The following is an 18,774-nucleotide window of genomic DNA, read 5'->3' as shown; positions in this document are numbered from 1 at the left end:
TACTCATTCCTTATTTATATATGATATGGAGATGTGCAATATTTATACAGTTAAAATATCTTTAATACATTTATTTAAGCAGTAGTAAGTCTCGTTTCAAGAGCCTTTGCCAAGAAAGGTAGTAAAATAAATACATGGTTGCATACGTAACATAATTATCACAATTTAAGATGAAAACAAAGAAAAATCTGAATCATAAAATCTAAAAAAAAAAAACATCATCATCATCTTTCACAGCCACCGTAGGTTCTCCTTCACACTTATAATCTGAGGGGTGAGGTGAGGGTATTCAGTCCATTCCAATCTGCAACCTCACCACTAGATGTCACTAAATCCTCCATACTGGACCTTTAATTAAACTACATATTGGACTTCTGGTGAGGTCATCACAGCCTGACAGGATCACAAGTTTTAAAATGATTGTAATCACACGATCAATTTGCTGTTCATAACTTGATGACAGTTTTATCACCCGGAGGAACACAGTTCATCAGTGCACGTTTCTGCTCGGCCTGCACATTGTAAAATAGAGGTGTAATATTTATGGGTACAATATACAAAGCCTATAACATCCTCAGTGTGGGTGGCAAACAGACTCAGAGTGAGCCTTGAGTTTGCGGTATGTTTTTGCAATATTGCCCCAAAGTGCTGTGCAGTAATCATCATCATATATATATAATCCAGGAGAAGCAGTTACACAAAATATGAATACATTTTGCCACAGGTTGCAGTGGACTACTGGTTTCTCGTCCACTGTGATGACCTTTTAGGCTGATTTTAATTAAGATCTAAAGAAATAAACCTCATCACCATCAGCAAAATTGCTAAAAAAGTCCCACATTTCTCTTTTTATGGCGTTTAGTATTTTTCTAATCTGTGCATAATGTACATGTACATAGTTATTTTTCTATTTTGTCCTGTACACTTTTTTTTTATCTTGACCCTTTTGTGCCACTGTTCTTGCTTTTTATAGCACTTGCAGGCTGTAACGACTTAATTTCCCGGTGTGGGATCAATAAATTCTTATCTTATCAATAACTGAAGGAAGATCTTCTTGCGCATGCGCGCTGTCGAGTATCCGATGGCCCAATCAGCTATTTTAACACGCCAAAAAACTGAATGTGATTTCAGAAGATGGCGACCGCTCTGGTGGTGAGTGCGCTGCCGCACACTAGCAGCTAACTAAGTCACCCAGCTTAGGCTTCAGCTCCTCAGACGGTGTTTTCATTCACAGTTAAAATATCGATGATAAAAGACGGCTTTTGAGACAGGCGTCCTCAGTGACTCTGTAAACCTCCTGTTATTACCCGCGGCAGGTAACAGAAGTCGCCAGCCAAACCAAATAAACGTTTATTGACGTTTATTGCTTTTTATTTGAGATTGGTACAAACGTTAATGTTTAAGCTGCTGCCAGAGTGTAGCGTCAGTCAACGCGGGGACTGGTGCCCAGCTTAGACTTAGTGTTGTCAGAGTGGAGACTTCAGTCGGTGCCCTGACATGAACTCTGTTGTTTGGATGAATGAGAGACGGAGGCGTTGCTAACGTAGCCAACGTTCAGCTGTGTTCCAGAAGGGGCAGCTAGTTAGCTAGCTAGCTAACTAACTAACTAGCACTGGACTAAATGACATGGTACAAAGAGTGAACCTTTGCTAAGTTCTGTATATATTTAACGATAGAGCTTCGGCATATCACAGCAACGCCTATTTAACGGCGGTGAATTTTCGATAAGTACTGACTTTGTGAAGACGTCCTCCACTCGTTAACTTCAACAATTAGTTAAGTTAATGTTGAGTTTATGTCATACTGCCTGGATAAATGTTATGAAGCTTGGTCTGAGCATGGCTGGTTGTTGGACATGCTCCTGTTCAGAGCTGCCGCCAAGAGTTTTCATTGTTGATTCATCTGTTAGTTTTTTTGGTCTATGAAATGTCCAAAAAATGGTGAAAATCGTTGATCAATGTTTCCCAAAGCCGCAGATGACTTCCTCCAATGTCTTGTTTTGTCCACAACTCAAAGATATTGAGTTTGTCACAGAGGAGCGAGGAACTAGAAAATATTCACATTTAAGCAGCTGGAATCAAATAATTGTGACTCTGAAAATTACTCAGACTTGATTAATCAATCTTCAAAATACTTATTGATTGATTTAATAGTCAGCAGCTAAGCAGTTAATCATTGCAGCTCTTGTCCTGTTGAATTTCATCATGTCCAAAGCTCTCACTACAAATGCAGACACAAGAAAGGCTAAAATGAAAATAAATGAGAATACCCCCAATCTGCCACCCACTCTCACACACTTCACACGCACTCAAAGAAGTTAGATGACCTCAAGCAGCATTGCGACAACTTGATATTTCTCTGAACATGTTTTTTGATGCACCTTTTTTTGTTTCCTAGGTGTCAACTTCAGGTCCCTCAAATCCCGAAAAGGAAAAATGTGAAACAGCCATTCAAAAGGTTGTGAGTCCTGAAGTGTACATCAAGCATCCATTACAAAACAAGTAAGACCACAGCTTTTCCCCCCAAACACAGTCAAGAAGTTAGAGTGCAGTTGCGGATTTGAGAGGATGGGGACACTGAAGACTTAATTTATCAGCTAGTGGTCACATGATGTTGCTCTAGTCAGTTAAGATACTTAAAAGTGGCTCAGATTTAAGCAGGTGTATCTCATCCCAGTATCAGGAACAGTAGCTTTAATGGAAATGTGCACACCTGTTTTACTGAAACAAGTTGTTAATGAGACATGGCAAATGACGGAAAGCATGCAGTTGGTCTATAGTAACTCTTATTTGATTTGCAGGTGGGCTCTATGGTTTTTCAAGAATGACAAAAGCAAAACATGGCAAGCCAACCTTCGTCTCATCTCCAAGTTTGACACTGTGGAAGACTTCTGGGCGTAAGTACATTACTGTTATATACATGGCTGCATTAAAAGCTGCAGAATCACATAACATCAGACCTAGAAAATAAAATTTGAGTGCTCGTAGAGAACATTGTTGCTGTACTGATATTGAAGACAGTCTTAGTTTCTTCATTTGGTTACTTGTGTTAGAACACAACCACCAAACCAAGCAAAAAATTGCATCCATGTGAACAAATTCTGTAAACTAAATTCCCTGCTGTGATACTGTTGTACATGTTCTTGCACCATGTTTTTTCTGCTGTACATAAAATATCCTCCCTCTTTCCTAGATTATACAATCACATTCAGATATCAAGTAACTTGATGTCTGGCTGTGACTACTCGCTCTTTAAGGTAAGACTTTTTATCACTGTCTCTCAACATTGTGCAATATATCCACTTAAAGCTTTAAAGCAGTTAATGGTGTTAGTTTCCACTGTCATAGTTTCAGCTTGTCTGGCACATAGTTCAGTTGAACTTGTTCAGAACCAAAAAGAAGAAGAACTTTCCTCTGGTGCTTTGTAATTGTGATCCATTTTGAGCACACACCAGAACCAAGAGTATTAAACTTGAAGTCACATGGCCTGATGGGTAATCCATCCATCTGAATTTTGCTGACTTGTGACCCTCCATCATCACTGATACTTGTATCCATCGAGTCGGGGGAATCAAAACACAGTTAATCCAGGTACAAGCAGCAAGTCAGGCTGCACTTCAGCGCATTTCACTTCATCTTCTCCGGTGGCCACAAAGAGCCAATGAAGAAAGTGTTATGAGCATCCGTCAGGACTGAAACTGGCTCTCATCTGTCATAAATAATGTTTGACAGTAAGAAACAGAGGATGGAAAGCTGGCATCTTATGCTGCAATATGGTGGAGAGAAATTACTGCTGTCATTCGTGGGTGGTTGCTCCTTTTATTGCCACATTTACATGCTGACATGGTTACTAAATGCGCATGTAAGTAGACCAGAGATGCTTCTTGAGAGTAGTGATGATCAGCAGATAAGTTAAGTTCAACTTTTGAATTCAGTGTGGTTGTTTGGCCCACATCAGAGTTTTATTGGACAGCAAACTGATAAATGTACCACAGAGTCTTTAAGTGAGTCAGGTGCTCAAATGCTCAATGTACAGAGACCTCAGTTCACCACATCCAGATGAATAGAGGACAACTCTGTCGGTGGATAACTTTTATCTGGTGTTTCTTGTGATTTTAGTGCGTAACTGACTGCTGGCCCTCCAACAGACTTTTGTTTGCTCCTATATGCAAACTCTGCAGCGCAGATCAGAGAATCCAGTAGACAAACCTTCAAAGCAGCAAATCAGAACAGGCAATAACTGGAATTATTTCCTGCTTTCAGACAAACAATGAATGTTTTAATGTTTCTTCTTTTCAATCTAAAAGGACATTTATTTTATGTATCTTAAGGAACCATGAAAGCCACTCTGTCATGTACTGTTTATATCAGGTGGTCATTTTTTTGTTAAGGTTTGGCTCTTAATAGATTGCTATTGTCTTCCTTTAGTTTTTCATGATATGCCTGAATTATAGGTGCACAAATGCTTGTCTGGCTTGAGAATGTGTTAAACCAGACAAAACACCAAGATGTCAAAGCTGGTCCAGACTAAGTGAACCAAGAGCTTGTCTTTTATAATACTACTACTACTACTAATAATAATAATGATGATGATGATGATGATAATGATAATAATAATGATGCACTTTAACAGCACCTTTCATGGCACTCAAGGTCACCTTACATCAGAAATGATCAGCAGTGAAATCCTACAGTAAACACACCAGGAGTAAAACATCAGCACAGTCAGTAATCGAATGTACAATAAACAGCAAAGCACCAGTAATGAATCATCATTACAGTGAACAGACAAGCAACAGAGCATAACTCAGCAAATGAGTTAGAAAACAACACTGACTCAAGTCAAACTGTTTTATCGAGTTTATCAGTATGTGTAGTTAACATTGCTTTTCAGCTGAAGTCTTGTAAATTATGCTTTTTAAAGGAACAACAATGAAACTTCAGAAGTAAACAGCTTTTGGTACTGGCTAATTAGTGGTGACGCCTTGTGTACCGCGCCTTTGCTCGTTGTGGATAAATTGGCATATTTCTCATGTTGTAAGCTTTGACCTTTATTTGGATACAGGATGGGATTGAGCCCATGTGGGAGGACGAACGGAATCGACGAGGCGGACGCTGGCTCATCACTCTGTCCAAGCAGCAGCGTAAATCAGACCTGGATCAGTTCTGGTTGGAGACGGTACGTTCGGCCCTTTCAAGTGTTTTTTACTTTAACGCGGTCGTTATTAGTTTCATCTGTGGGCTTCTCTCAGGAAAGACATTTTGTCACGTCACAGCAGGAAAAGCACAAATGTAAGTAAAATGTTTTGAGCTGCTTCGCTCACATCGTTAATGTTATTAGCAACACCTGTGCTTTTCCTCCTGCGAACTTAAAATATGTGCTTTGACAAAGGCCCTTCAGCTTCTGACTGCAGTGAACAGGAGCTGCTCTCCACTAACGAGGAATTTGGAAATGGTGTGTTTGTCCCGCAGCTCTTGTGTCTCGTGGGTGAAGCATTTGACTACAGTGACGACGTGTGCGGCGCCGTCATTAACATCCGAGCCAAAGGGGATAAAATAGCAATATGGACCACGGACTACGAAAACAAAGAGGCCATCACACACATAGGGTGACCTGAAGATGATGATGATTGATGATGAAGCTTAATATGTCAAAAAGATAATCAACAGTGCATTAAATCATATGAAAAAGAGACTATTTTTCTTCTGAAAAAGATCCCAAATGTTTACTTAATTCTAAATATGTATATATATTCCTTTGTGCACATTTAAGGTTCTTTTTTAACAAGCATTTTAACCCCAATAGCTAAATGAGCTGCTTAAATTCTTCTCATTAGGACAGTGGTAGATATCCATGTAGCTTCACAGCTGGGCAGAAAAACCTCACTATTGTGTTTCAGCTTTTCAAAGCTGTGTAGAAAAATCCCTCCGGGGCAAAATCTGGCAAACATACTGCATCAGTGGACCGCCTCACAAAAAGTAGTCTGCTCCAGCAGCATAACACAGATAACATTGGCAGGGATTATTTAATATCTAGACCAGTGTCTGTCTGCCTTTCATGTGTCATTTATTGCCACATTTGGAGGTCTAGGATGTTTTTTTTTTTTTCCTGTTTGGTAACGTGCAATATGTGTTTGTTCTTCTTTTTTAGGCGTGTGTATAAAGAGAGGTTAGGCGTTCCGCCAAAAGTGATCATCGGATACCAGTCGCACGCAGACACAGCCACAAAGAGCGGCTCCACAACCAAGAACAAGTTTGTTGCCTGAGGACCGATAACCAGTATTGTCAGCCATGTTTTTTTCTGTTGCCAGCGTAGATTTTCCTGTGTTCCTTCCATGAATGTAACTGACATGTTTGTCCACTAACAAACCGTTTAAGTGGAGATGAGATTGTTTCTGTTTTGTTGCCACTTGACCAAAGTGTTTTGTTCTGATGAGAGTAAAATGTAGCACCATTGTTCTAATTTCTATCTTTGCTGTTTTTGTGGTGGTGGGCTGAAGATGAGTAAAAGATGTTTTTCATGTCCTTGATTCATTTTCAAATGCAGCTGTGTATTTGTGAAGAATTTATTTTATGTGTCCACCCCGGAGCGTATATGCACTTTTTTTTTTCCTTTAAGCACTTAACATTAAAAGCAAAAAAACAGAATATTTTATATTTTGGCATAAGCTGTAGCTCTTTGTTCAACCTGTTCATCCCACTCAGCTGCAGTAGAAATGTATGGATTCATTGCACATTTAGCTGCACGGTGGAATTTTAAACCGTGCATTGTGATTTAACTCGCATCTTCTGAAACTGAACAACCCGATATGAAGCCGCTTTCAAAGAAGTGCGAGCGGAGTCGGAATGTTTGGACACTTTATGCAGTTGTGGTTTTTCAGTTTGACAAATTATTTAAAACTTTATCGCCAACGGTGCAAAAAGGAGGTCTTGGTTTGAACTGTTTAGCTTCTTGTCAAGCAGCTTGTGCAATATGTGAAGCGTCAAAACAGATCTGCACATAAATCTCCAGGATTTTGAGTTTCAGAGCACAGAAAGATGTCAGTGACGAAAGCGTTTCTTATCAGTATGTTTTTAATGAGGATGTTTTCCAAATATAAGTATTGTTTTTTGAGTGCACAAGCCATGTTAGTGTTCAGTTAAAATGTTCATTTGGTATGTGTTTTGTTTCCCTTTGATTAAGTTTACGAAGTTTAACTACATTCCAGATTTCACTTTGTGGTGTGAGCATAAATTGCGTTGTTTGGAGGGACTGACCTGTGCCTTGAATGTTACATGCTGCCCCGCATTTGTAGGCAGTAAATGTCCAAAGGAGTGATGTAAATAAACGTACAGTGAAGTGTGTCCTCTTGTTTTAATTAGCAGTGGATTGCTTCGACGGTGAACTCATGATGCCGTTCTGTGTGTTGGTGGTTTAGAGGCAGAAAAGCGCTGCTGTGCACAAAATAAGGACTTGTTAATCTACTACTTAAATTTAAATAACAGCTTATGAAAGCTCTGTATGTCTGCTAGTAATTGGCTGTTCAGCAATTTATTATATCTCACAACATCTCTAAGTATCTTTGTGCGACTCGGCTCTTCGCTGGTGTTGAGTGATTAAAGGTGGGCATCATGTTTTTCAGTAAATGTTTCCTTGAGGCTGTTATCGTCACCGTCACCTCCATCTACCGCCTCTCCTTGTTTTTGACGTGTGTTCAGTTTGTATTCAGATTTTTTGTTTGCCTCCCAACTGCTTAAGGCCGATAAAGGGATTTCTGCAGCTGCAGTAATTTATGTCCCACTTGGCCCTCACCTTTATTAGGCTTCACAAGCTGCAGCTGGACTTAAAAGGGCTTTAAGTAATCTATGAAATCCATTGACTGCTACTTGAGAGCAGCAGCAACACGGCCCCTCCTGCTCCTTTGAAATAAGCTTCCCTGTAATTGACACAATCAATCAAGGCACATTTTCACACCAGAGACAACTAAGAGGAAATTAGAGGAGAGAGCCTCAGAAATGCATCCAGAGGGTTTAAGGGTCCGCCACACAATGCAGAACACAACAAGCAGCGTTGGTCCGAAGCTCTGTCAGTTGTGTCGCTGTTGTGATTCAGGCTGTTATTTGGTGAACAGCCGAAGGTAATTCAGCATTTCCTCAGTGCCTTACTCTGCAGCCTTCAGAGGAAATCTACTGCAGATGGAAACATAATCTAAAATCAAGACTACGAGTCCAGACTGTCACTGCTGAATTTTTAGAAACTTTGTGTAGCCAAAGATGGCTGATGTGGTCTAAATCAGGAGAAACTCGCAGCCACATGGACACTCACTCACATGTCAGGCTTGCTAATAAAGACAGCGATGATTGAAGGTGTCCAGCACACCTAGAGGAAGGTGCACTTTAATGCATCCTCTGTCAGTTTATATGTGTTATGTGACTCAACCCCACTCTTCCTAAAAAGGTCTCTCAATCATAGAGGCAAGCTCAGTCTCTGAAAGTTTTATTTTCTTTATTTATGTCCCATTTTTTCTTTAATCAACTTCATACAAACATATTTTACGTGCACATGATGCCACCTTGTTTTCTGAAAGTCAGATATGCCCGCTCTTTCATTTATAGATAGATTAACTGGTAGGCTGCCGGGCATTTCCTTAACAAATGGCCAGCCATAGGAACAATCCAGCATACTGTGGGTAAAGTAAACTTTGCCTGGTGGATTTATTTTTTCGGCATTTCTATTCTCCTCTTTCCAGCTGTAACACAAGTGCGAGTACATTAACTTACTGAAGGACGTACGGTAAATCCTTCAGGCCTCAGATGGTTTCAGATGTCCTCATGCAGGTCACAGTCTAATTATTTGTCCATTTACTGTGTGTGTGTGTGTGTGTGTGTGTGTGTGTGTGTGTGTGTGTGTGTGTGTGTGTGTGTTAGATGTACAGTCCCTCCTGATGTAACCGACCAAATGTAGGTTAAATAAAATGTGTTAATGGAATTAGCTGCTTGGTAATGTAATAACATGTTCTTATGGAAAATGTAATTATTTCCCTCCATGATAATATAGCTCAAACATCAAAGAGATGTAAAAACAGATGCAAACATTTATCACATTCTGGCTAATTATTGCATTATCTTCTTATTTCACCACTCACTAGCCTATCTTTGCTTCTGCCTGCCATTTCAAAGTCTCAAAGAAGACGATGATGCAGCCTGATCACAATCATCTCATGGCAGCACCATTAAGTATTGACTTATGCAAAACCTACTTTTCTTTCTTGGCCCCCTCTCACTGATTAGTGCCTTGTAGTGGTAACAGCTGACATCCGAGGTGTGTGGATTTGATGACCCTGATGTCCTGACAGATGGAAGTGCTAATCCGAGCTGATACCTGTAATTGACAGAGGCAGCGTAAATGTGCTGTTTCTCTTAAGGTCGCAAAAAATAAGCAGAGGCAAGAAAAAAACATGTCGTTCTAACGCAGCTGTTTTAAAGCCCATGCATTACCTTTACATTTGGGCTTTTAGCCAGACATGGAAATATTAATCACATCCTTCACTAAAGTAAAAAACTGTTAACTGACGCACGAATTCTGCAATCAAATTTTACTAATATTAAATTATATATAATGTGCATTAAAAATAAAAACTCCCACTCTGATTGTTAAATTGTAAATTTGTGTATGAATAAGCAGCTGGTTAATGTTGCAGCTGGTCGAGGTGGGGATAGAAGTCTCACAAAAGGAGGAGTGAATGAATTTGTCACTTACTACTTAGCTTATAGCTAATGCTGCTACCAAATGTGACATATGATGAGTAGCCTTTGGTTCACTGCACACCTAAACAAAGGATGCTTAGAGAAAATGTCTGTTTCTGAGCATTTTGGCTGTTGCAGGGATCAAAACCCACGCTCACTAGCTCTTAGGATATTCTTCATGTCATATTTATTTTCCTGCCAGTGAATTATGTGAATTATAATTGCTGACATGCACACAGCACCTTACAGAAGCTTGAATGCTGCACTATCCATTGCCACTTTTCTATGGGCCTGGTTTACTGTGCTTCGTCAGCCTTGAACACATTGCTGAACATGTTATTCCAAAACCATGGGCATTAGCTATAACAGCCTCCACTCTGCTGGTCTCAGGCTTTCCAAAAGATTTTGGAACCCGGCTGCAGGAATTTGCTCCCATTCAGACACGAGAGCATTGCTGAAGTCGAGACCTGATGGCGCGGGATAAGGCCTGGCTCACAGTCTGCATTCTGAATCATTGTGAAGGCGTTAGGTAGCCGAGGTCAGGCCTCTCTGCAGAACATTCACTTCTTTTCACAACAAAATCCAACATCATTTCTTCTATCTATCTGTCTGTCTGTTGCTAGGGGCAATAATTCATGACACACGGTGCTTTCCAGTTTGGTTGTGACAATGGTGGGTTTCTCTCCTTTTTACAAACTGTCCACAGGGAGGCAGCGAAGCTTCACACTTGACTTCAGCCTCCAATCTTTCAATCCTCCACAAATGTTTTGGTTGATAGACTTGGGATTCCGCTGAGTGTGTCTGTTGCACACACGAGGGGAAGAAGATATCTGTAAATAGCAGCTGGGTGCCTTTTTTATTTATATACCGACCCATCACCAAAAAAAAAAGGGAAAAATCCACATTACAATTCCCCCCCTATCGCCTTAGGCAACTGTCAACCTCCTGCTCGCCAGCCCCTGTGCGGTGCACAAAAGGGGACAGGGAGAGTCAAGCCGTGCACCCTCCACATGACTGATGTTTCTGTACCGCCTCCGATGCACAAGTGCAAGAGTTATAAACCCGGTGACATGACACTGCTCTGGACGAGGCTGCAGCATAAGAGGTTGCAGATAGTTCCTTGCATCTGCAGGAGGTGCTGATTCCCTCTGTGTTTCATGACAGACACGACACTTAACTATTCCTCGTTCACAGTAGGCTTGCCTCACCAGCAGCTGCCTGTGAGGAATCGAAGATAGGCTCAGTAGGAAGGCTCTTATCCATGGTGCTGTGGACCATATCCCAGAGTCAGTAATAATCTTGTCATTTTTCGGTCTGAACCAGAGGGAGGAATCCATTCATTTGCCAAATAGCACGTATGTAGGGGGCTTCATTTCGTGCATGTGTACACACACACACACACACACACACACACACACACACACACACAAGCTCTGGAGCTCACACTGCATGTAACACAGCTTTCAAATCAGAGTAACAAGCAAAAAGCTGCATGGGGGTCCATTTTTTCCCCTTTTAGAAGAAGTACATTCATATGACATAATTTTCTATGTTTACATGAACATCGTCAAGCCATATTTCCATCAGGTCTTTATGGTTTGACTATTCAGTAGCATTCATAAACCCATTTACACACTGTTTAAAAATCAGCCTGCTTGGCAGTCCACTGCACCATCTTTTGTGAATACAGCATCTGGGTTGTGACATCTGGTGAACTTTGATATGTGAGTCTGAAAATAAAATAAATAAAATCTGAATTACATGCCGATAAACTGAATATACTGAATGATGCTTTGAAAATGATTAAATAATATTCAGGATTTTGATTGGGAGAGGGTTGAAGTTATTAGTGCACTTGCTGAGATACTCGCATACTTTACCTGAGTCTGCTGCCATATTTTGGTATTTGTGACAGGTTGGATGAGCAGTAATAGCAGGGAGGATTGCTGTGCTCAATAACAGAAAAAAGCTTGTCAACTTTATTGGTATTCCTGTAGACACCTAAATTTAAGCCAAATCAAGGAAATGTGTTGCATATTTTGTAACGTCTGTGTCTTTTCCACTGTGAATTGATTTTGATATAAACACAGATCATTTCAAACTGTGCATTTGGCCTGAAATGTGTGATTTACTCCCTGAGTTTGCCTCCTGTTTTAACCTGTACTGTGTTTTGTTCTGTAAACCACTTTGTGACAAACTTGTTTGATAGGAAATGCTTTGCAAATAAATTTTACTTTTCCTAACTCATTGGAAATGGGGAGGCTGTAGTTCCAAAAGCAGCCAACTCTGGGACTGAGGGGTGCAGCTCATATTTACACTCGTAATTGCTTCTAACAGAGCCACGTTCAAGTATGCAGAAGACGTTTTACAACCCAAACAAGGCTCAACTTCTGGAACTGCTGCCGGTATTGTCCATGCGTAATGCACCGAGATCATAATTAATTCAAGCACCTATCAGTGTTGCTACTTTTAACCAAGTGCGTCCAGGAGTTTGATGCAGAGGCAGATGTAAACCTCAGAAACAGCTATTTAGATTTTGATGGTGATTCATTCGTTAGCCAAAACAGAGATAGACTCTGAGAATTCTTGATGACAAATGTGGGATATTTTTAAATCACAAATAAACCCCAAGTGTTAAAAAAGGGTAAAATCTATCATGTTCCCTCACAGGCTTCTCAGCCTCCTCTGTGAGCAGGCTGCAAAATGGCAAACACTAATATGTCTGTAATCCAGACACTGGCAGCTGTGCTAGTAAGACGCCTGAACCCTGCACCAAAAAAAAAAAAGGACTATGTGTATCAGTGCTTGCAAAATGACATTGCTCAATGAAGTGAACGACCAGTGTAAGCTAATTTATTTAACAGTTCACTGAGTTGCACCGTGAGAGTACAGTATGCTTGTCCTCGATGGGTGTCCTCTACTAAAGTGATGTAATCTTCAGGCGGGCAGCTGCACAAAAACACCCTGCTGCAATGAAGTGTTTCTTCCTCTTTGTTTTTGACTTGATTATCAGAAACATAAATGATCATTCACGTTGAAGTGCTCATGGAAAACTGCTAAAAGATGAAAAGATTAATAAGTGTGTGGGCATGGAAAACCAATGCGAGTTATGCATTATGATGCTCTTGAGCTTTATTTTCTCGACGTGGTTCCTCGTGGGAATTCAAATATATACCCACCTCTGTCTGTTGGTTCAGCTGTATAATTGAAATTTTACATCCACAAACATTTTTTGGTTGAAGAACTGGTTTATTTTATCACCTCTGCTCAGTAGGTTATGTTTCCCTCCAGCTTATTCCAGAAAAAAAGGCTAAATTTTCATGAAACTTGGTGGAGCGATTTACCACAAGCCAGTTGTGGTCATGTTACAATTGCAACATCACCACAGCTGCAACAATGCTTTTTTCCCCAAGCTGAGGTTTGCCTATGGAAACGTAGACGCACACATATCATGCAACCAACATCCAAATGTGAATTGCCTGCAATAAACTCCAGCAGAGGAAAAATGTTTGAAATTATGCTTCACAAGAACAATCATTGATGTTGACCTTAAAGTCATTTCTCACAACCATATTTTGACACTTAATAGATTTGGAAATATATCCAGATTTTAAAAGTGGTTACAGACTTGCTCAGAGGAATGGCTGTTGGCCTTGGCCGAGGTCTGCGCTCTGCATGTGCTCTATCTTCATGTGCTACTGCTGCTTACTGTGGCAGTTGTGTCGATTTAAAAATGCATTTGTCTGGAGAGCTCGCCAACAAAACAGCATCATGATCAGCAGGCTGCAGACAAACATCATGCTACAACCCACAAGACACACACACACACACACACACACACACACACACACACACACACACACACACACACACACACACACACACACACAAATCACATACTAATGAAGTGCAAAGTGAAAAATACTAGTCAGTCCTCAGAATGTCAGCAGTTCAAAAGGACCAAGCCTTTATGGACTATAGCTAAACAAAGCATGCAGTATAAGGCTCCTGTACTGAGCCTGCCTCTGAGTCCTGTCTTAATTATTTTAAGCATTTTGAAAGCATCAAAAGTCATCTTAAATACAAGAAATCTACTGACATTTTCTTGTGGTTCACATTTCTATTTATACCTCTCAACCAGATTTGGTCCACAATGTCTGCTTCATGTTTTCTATCCGTTTTGAACTTGCTCCTGTGCTTTGCCAGTATCATACGAATTATAGAGTGGAATGAAATGCGATAGCACTGCTTTTTGTTTGTCTAAAAAAGAGCCACAAGTAATAAAAGGCCTCCCTTCGTACAGCAGCCAGTAATTAACAGTAACAAAATCTGATTGGTCTCTAAGGAAAGGAATGAGACGATGCAAAAATGGGTAAAAAGTAGTGAGAAAACAAGCATCCTCAGGTCTTTATTATGCAGGAAAAATAAGCGGAGCTTCTTCCATATTCCAAGCAATGTTTCCATCCATGCTGATTTGTCCTTGAGCAAGACAGTGAACTCCTACCTGCTCCTGGCAGCGTTTTGCTCTGACCCATCTGGTGAAGCAGCAATGTGTGTAACATGGTGAGTAAGTTGTTTTAAAAAAAAAGCACTCATTCCCCTTCGCCGGTTTTCGTACACATGTTCAATTTGGGCAGGAAAAGGATCCCCTGGCAGTTACTTAGTTAAATGAGCTTTGCCTCCTGTCGGTTCAGCGGTAATCACTGGTGTCACAGCTCCAGAATCCAGCCTATGTTAAATCTATCCCCCAAAGCTTTGGGTATCATCCATCTCCGAGCCTGCTTCCTTGGACAAGTTGGGTTTTCTGACCCAGTTTTTTAAAAAAAATCTGCGACACATTTACATCAGGTAATACCAGAGCAGGACGAGCTGCTGAAAAGTGCTTCTTATGCAGAGTTTGATCTTGACTCTGAGGTCAGCTCATCATGCGTAAATGGTGTTTCCCTGGCAACATATTCCATATGAGAAATGCTGATGAACGCGGTGGAGTGAGTGGAGTGGAGATTTCTATCTAGAAAATCGTTCACAGGCTGCGAGAGCTTATGATGATGATGATCTCACAGGGCGAATATTTTAGAATTTAGGGCACAATTGAAATATGAAGTGTCTTAATTCGAGACACACGGTGAGTGTGTGGACGTTTTCAGCAGAGGGGGTGGTAGCTCAACACATAGGCAGAGAGGAAACAGAATCAAACACCCATTGGTTCACCGTTATCCTGTTATGAAGGAGATAAAGATGAATTGTCCTGGAATACTCCAATAATTGAAGGGAACAAACCTCTAACCTTTTTACACGGAGAGCTCTGTCAGACACCAGCCCACCGTGCTGCCAGTGTAACAAATGCAAAAAGTCCCAGAAAAGTGTGTCTGCGGCTGGATGTGTGCGGCCGCGCCACGGAGACTTTTTCGTTCTGCTCTAAATATTCAGGCCACATCAGATATTGATATGCCATTAAAGTTTTGCAATTGCATTTTCATGATGGATAACAGAGGCACAATATTGTTTGCAAAACAAACAGCGACTCGCTCAGCCGTCCCGCTCTTCTGGACGGAGGTTAATGCAACAAAATCCTGCATGTTCGACATTTGTGACTATACAAAACTGCCTCTAATCCAAGTCTCCAGTGTTTAGAGGAGCGTGTGTGTTTTCTGTGCGTGTGTGTGCGCGCGCATCGATTTGCTAGCTGTGTAATCCTCGATTGTGACAATGGTCAGCGAGATTAGGGGCTAGAGCCACAGCGTCGGCCCTTTTAGGCGGGTAATGGGCAAAAAAGCGTGTTAATTGCCCTTGACTGTTGAAAGTAAATTAATTATTGATCGCTCTCTCGACTCCTCTTCTGTACTTACATACCCTTACAAATCCTTTTATCTTTGGCTCGGAGTAAGAACATTTCCTCTTTTCCCATCATTATGCAGGCTGGCGAGCAGGAAGACCACTAGCCAACCTCAACACCCAAACTCTTCCTGTTTTTCAGCCCTGCTCGTAGCCGTGCGGCGTGCTGACAAGGTCTGTCAGAAAACCTCACCTCAAGAGACACTTTACCTGCTTCTGTGATCTCTCGCTACCTCTCTCTCCCACCTCCTTCCTCTTTCTTCTCCCTCCTATCTAATTTTCTAATAGCTTCTTCTTCACGTCTTTAGTACTTCCTGGCTTCTACAGCCTAACGCACAGACACATATACTCCACACACACTGCACACACTCGCCCCCATACCGGCAGCTGTTACAAATAAATAAGAGAGCAGATGAATAAAAACCCAGGTTGAGGTCTAAAGGCTGTCGTAAATTGATGACCATGAATGTAAAGGCGTGGAAGCAGTACAGACAACAGCATCATTATTCTACCTATTGATTTTCTCCCTCTACTGCTAAAAGGTAAAATCCACCTTGTGTTTGAAATGAGGTATAAACAAAGTCTAACATTAAATAATTGCATATATTTTTTCTGCAGTCACAGATGTCAGAATCCTTTGGATTAAAGCTTCACCATGAATGGAGGCTTGCATGTGGTATCTCTATATATGTCTCTGTGCACATAATACACATAATATGTGTTTGAGGGAGAGTGACAGATGCCCTATATTGTTGACTTGGTATTTGATGCTGTGTTCGCTGTTATCACCATCCTATATTTGATCTCACATCAAACTGCATCTCAGGAAAAAAACAGATGTGCTCTGTGATCTATCTGTGGTGAGACAGTCAGTGACAGTGCAACTCTGTCACTATGGTCTTACGTCACTAAATGGGTTACACTATTTTTGTCTTTCTGCCGTTACAAACAGCAGCAAGACAACAAGAGAACAATCCTATTGACACATTTGAAGCCATGTAAGGTTATAATTATTCTAGCACACCAGAAAACTTTTGGTTGGATGAAAATTGCACAGGCGGTTCACCACTAAAGGGAAAAAAAGGTCATTCAGATTAAAGGCCATGTCTTAAAGGAATAGTTGAAGATTTTGGGAAACGTGCTTGTTCATTTCCTTGCTGAGAGCTAGATGAGAAGATCAATACCACTTTTATGTGTCCATTAGACATGAAGCTAGAGCCAGGAGGTGGTTTGCTTACCTTAGCATAAAGATTGAAAGCGGGGGCAAACAGCTTTTGCGGCTACTGACTGTTGCACAGCGACTTCCTGCAGTCTCCACTGGATGTTTGGCAACCTCACGGTGACGCCAAGTGAAATCATTACAAATACTGCAATTTGTTAGTACACTTCAGATTAAAAAACGAGACAAAACATGTTAATTAGTGAGCTTTATGGGTACCAGTAGGAATCAGGCTAACTCCTTTCCCTTGCTTCCAGTCTTTATGCTAAGCTACGCTAATCGTCTCCCAGCTCTAACTACATAATTAGTGCACGGACATGAGAGTGGTATCAATGTCCTCATCTAACTCTCGACAAGAAAGCAATTGAGGGTTAAATGGACTGTATTTCTATGGCGATTTTCTTGTCTGACGACCACTCAAGGTGCTTTTACAACACAAGCCTGCATTCCTACAAACATTCGTACGGTGGCTAAGCTGAGCGCTATCCATTCACACACACCCACACCCCAATGGCACAGCATCAGGAGCAATTTGCAGTATCTGCAGTACCCAAGGATACTTCAACATGTAGACTGCCAAGGCCAGGGATTGAACCACTGACCTTCTGATAAGTGGACGACCGCTGAGCCACCGCTGCGTTGTTCCCAAGATGCTGGACTATTCCTTTACACATCTTAGCCAGTGAGACTCAATGATCAGCCTCTGCTGTAAAAACTAAACAGAAGAAATGATGAAAGTTGAAGAAAATGAAGCAGATGTCAATCAAGCTCAGGACACGGCCAGACAGTCGAGCACAAGGTCTAATCAAGCACGATGAGTGAAAACAGCTGTGTGTAGAGTCTTTAAAGAGCCTAGCTTAATTAACATGGTTTTTAACACCTGCTGGATATTACCATGCTGCCATTTAGCAACATGTTAAGATACTAATAAGACTTATTAACAGCAATGGGCTATTAACCTGATAATGTAGATGGCTTAATCTGATTTTCAGCCAGATTTGCCCCCAGACATTTCAAATGTTTCTGCCATCCAGTGCCGCTTTAAGGCGTCATTTGAGTGATGCACAGAGTTTCTGCAGCATTTGGATCCCATTTTACTTTCTATTAGTTTATTAAAGCCACTAGATGTAGGATTCTCGTCAATATATACACCAATTCAGTAATGTTACGCTATGATGTATATTATTTATACTGCATTATTGTACTACTACTATCATTATTTTATTATTATTATTGTTATAATTATCATTACTATATCTTATTATATACTATTATTACTATATATACCATACACTATTTTTATTATTAGTGGTATTGTTAGTATTATTATAGCATTAGTCGTATTCTTGTGTTCTATGATTCTTAATACTTGATGTAGACAACAGACAGCACAACAGATATATTCCTGCATAGACGGTTGCTATTTATTGCAGCATAACAGACATAGTTTAGGTATATCCTACTATTCTTGTATAGTATACATATTTTTGCATATTTCTTACATATTTTTGCATATTCTCGAAGATAAGTCTTATTTCCTTTTCTATTTTGTTATTTTTCTACAATCGGAGCAACTGCAACTGACCTCTGCGATCAATAAAGTATTCTGATTCTGATCTGATTTGAAAATTCCTTGCTTTGGCGCCATCTGATGGTAATATTATTAATATGGTTATTATTAAGTTTCTCAGAAACTCAAAGTGTGCTGTTGTGGCTATATGAGAAAAAGCTCAGTGAAGTCATGTGACACACGTGTGAATACAGGAATAAGAAAATTGTGTCACAAACGATTGAACGGCCGCCGAGGGGCACCAGCTGCTGCTTTATGTGTGGCACTGTGTCCTTGCAGTATGACTGAGGTTGTGTTGTGCTTGAAGTTGCCGCTGCCTTTATGTTCTTAGAAGCTTCTGATAGTCGTTTACAGTATGTTCCCACCACACCAATGCCATGAATACAATTCAATTCACATTCGTTGCACTTGGTGAATTGAGCTAT

At 40.6% G+C, this 18,774-nt stretch overlaps 1 protein-coding gene across 1 annotated transcript; it reads left to right on the top strand.

The window, feature by feature from the left end:
- Positions 1–1,060: 1,060 nt before the first annotated feature.
- LOC139331553 (eukaryotic translation initiation factor 4E-1A-like) lies at positions 1,061–7,343 on the top strand. Its single transcript, XM_070963057.1, has 7 exons — positions 1,061–1,152; positions 2,398–2,501; positions 2,801–2,896; positions 3,193–3,256; positions 5,065–5,178; positions 5,472–5,608; positions 6,151–7,343. The coding sequence occupies exons 1-7, from the start codon at positions 1,135–1,137 to the stop codon at positions 6,263–6,265; spliced, it is 648 nt and encodes a 215-aa protein (XP_070819158.1). The 5' UTR covers positions 1,061–1,134; the 3' UTR covers positions 6,266–7,343.
- Positions 7,344–18,774: the final 11,431 nt, after the last annotated feature.

The sequence above is a fragment of the Chaetodon trifascialis genome, chromosome 5 (genome assembly GCF_039877785.1).
Source record: "Chaetodon trifascialis isolate fChaTrf1 chromosome 5, fChaTrf1.hap1, whole genome shotgun sequence".
In the NCBI taxonomy this organism is placed as follows: Eukaryota; Metazoa; Chordata; class Actinopteri; order Chaetodontiformes; family Chaetodontidae; genus Chaetodon; species Chaetodon trifascialis.
Note: the sequence above shows the minus strand (reverse complement) of the source record. Positions and strands in the feature narration are given on the sequence as shown.

Bases quoted from the DNA above. Each gene is read 5' to 3' on its own strand.
- LOC139331553 (XM_070963057.1), top strand. The intron at 2,502-2,800 runs GTAAGACCACAG...TTTGATTTGCAG, and splicing joins AAGCATCCATTACAAAACAA to GTGGGCTCTATGGTTTTTCA. The intron at 5,179-5,471 runs GTACGTTCGGCC...TTTGTCCCGCAG, and splicing joins ATCAGTTCTGGTTGGAGACG to CTCTTGTGTCTCGTGGGTGA.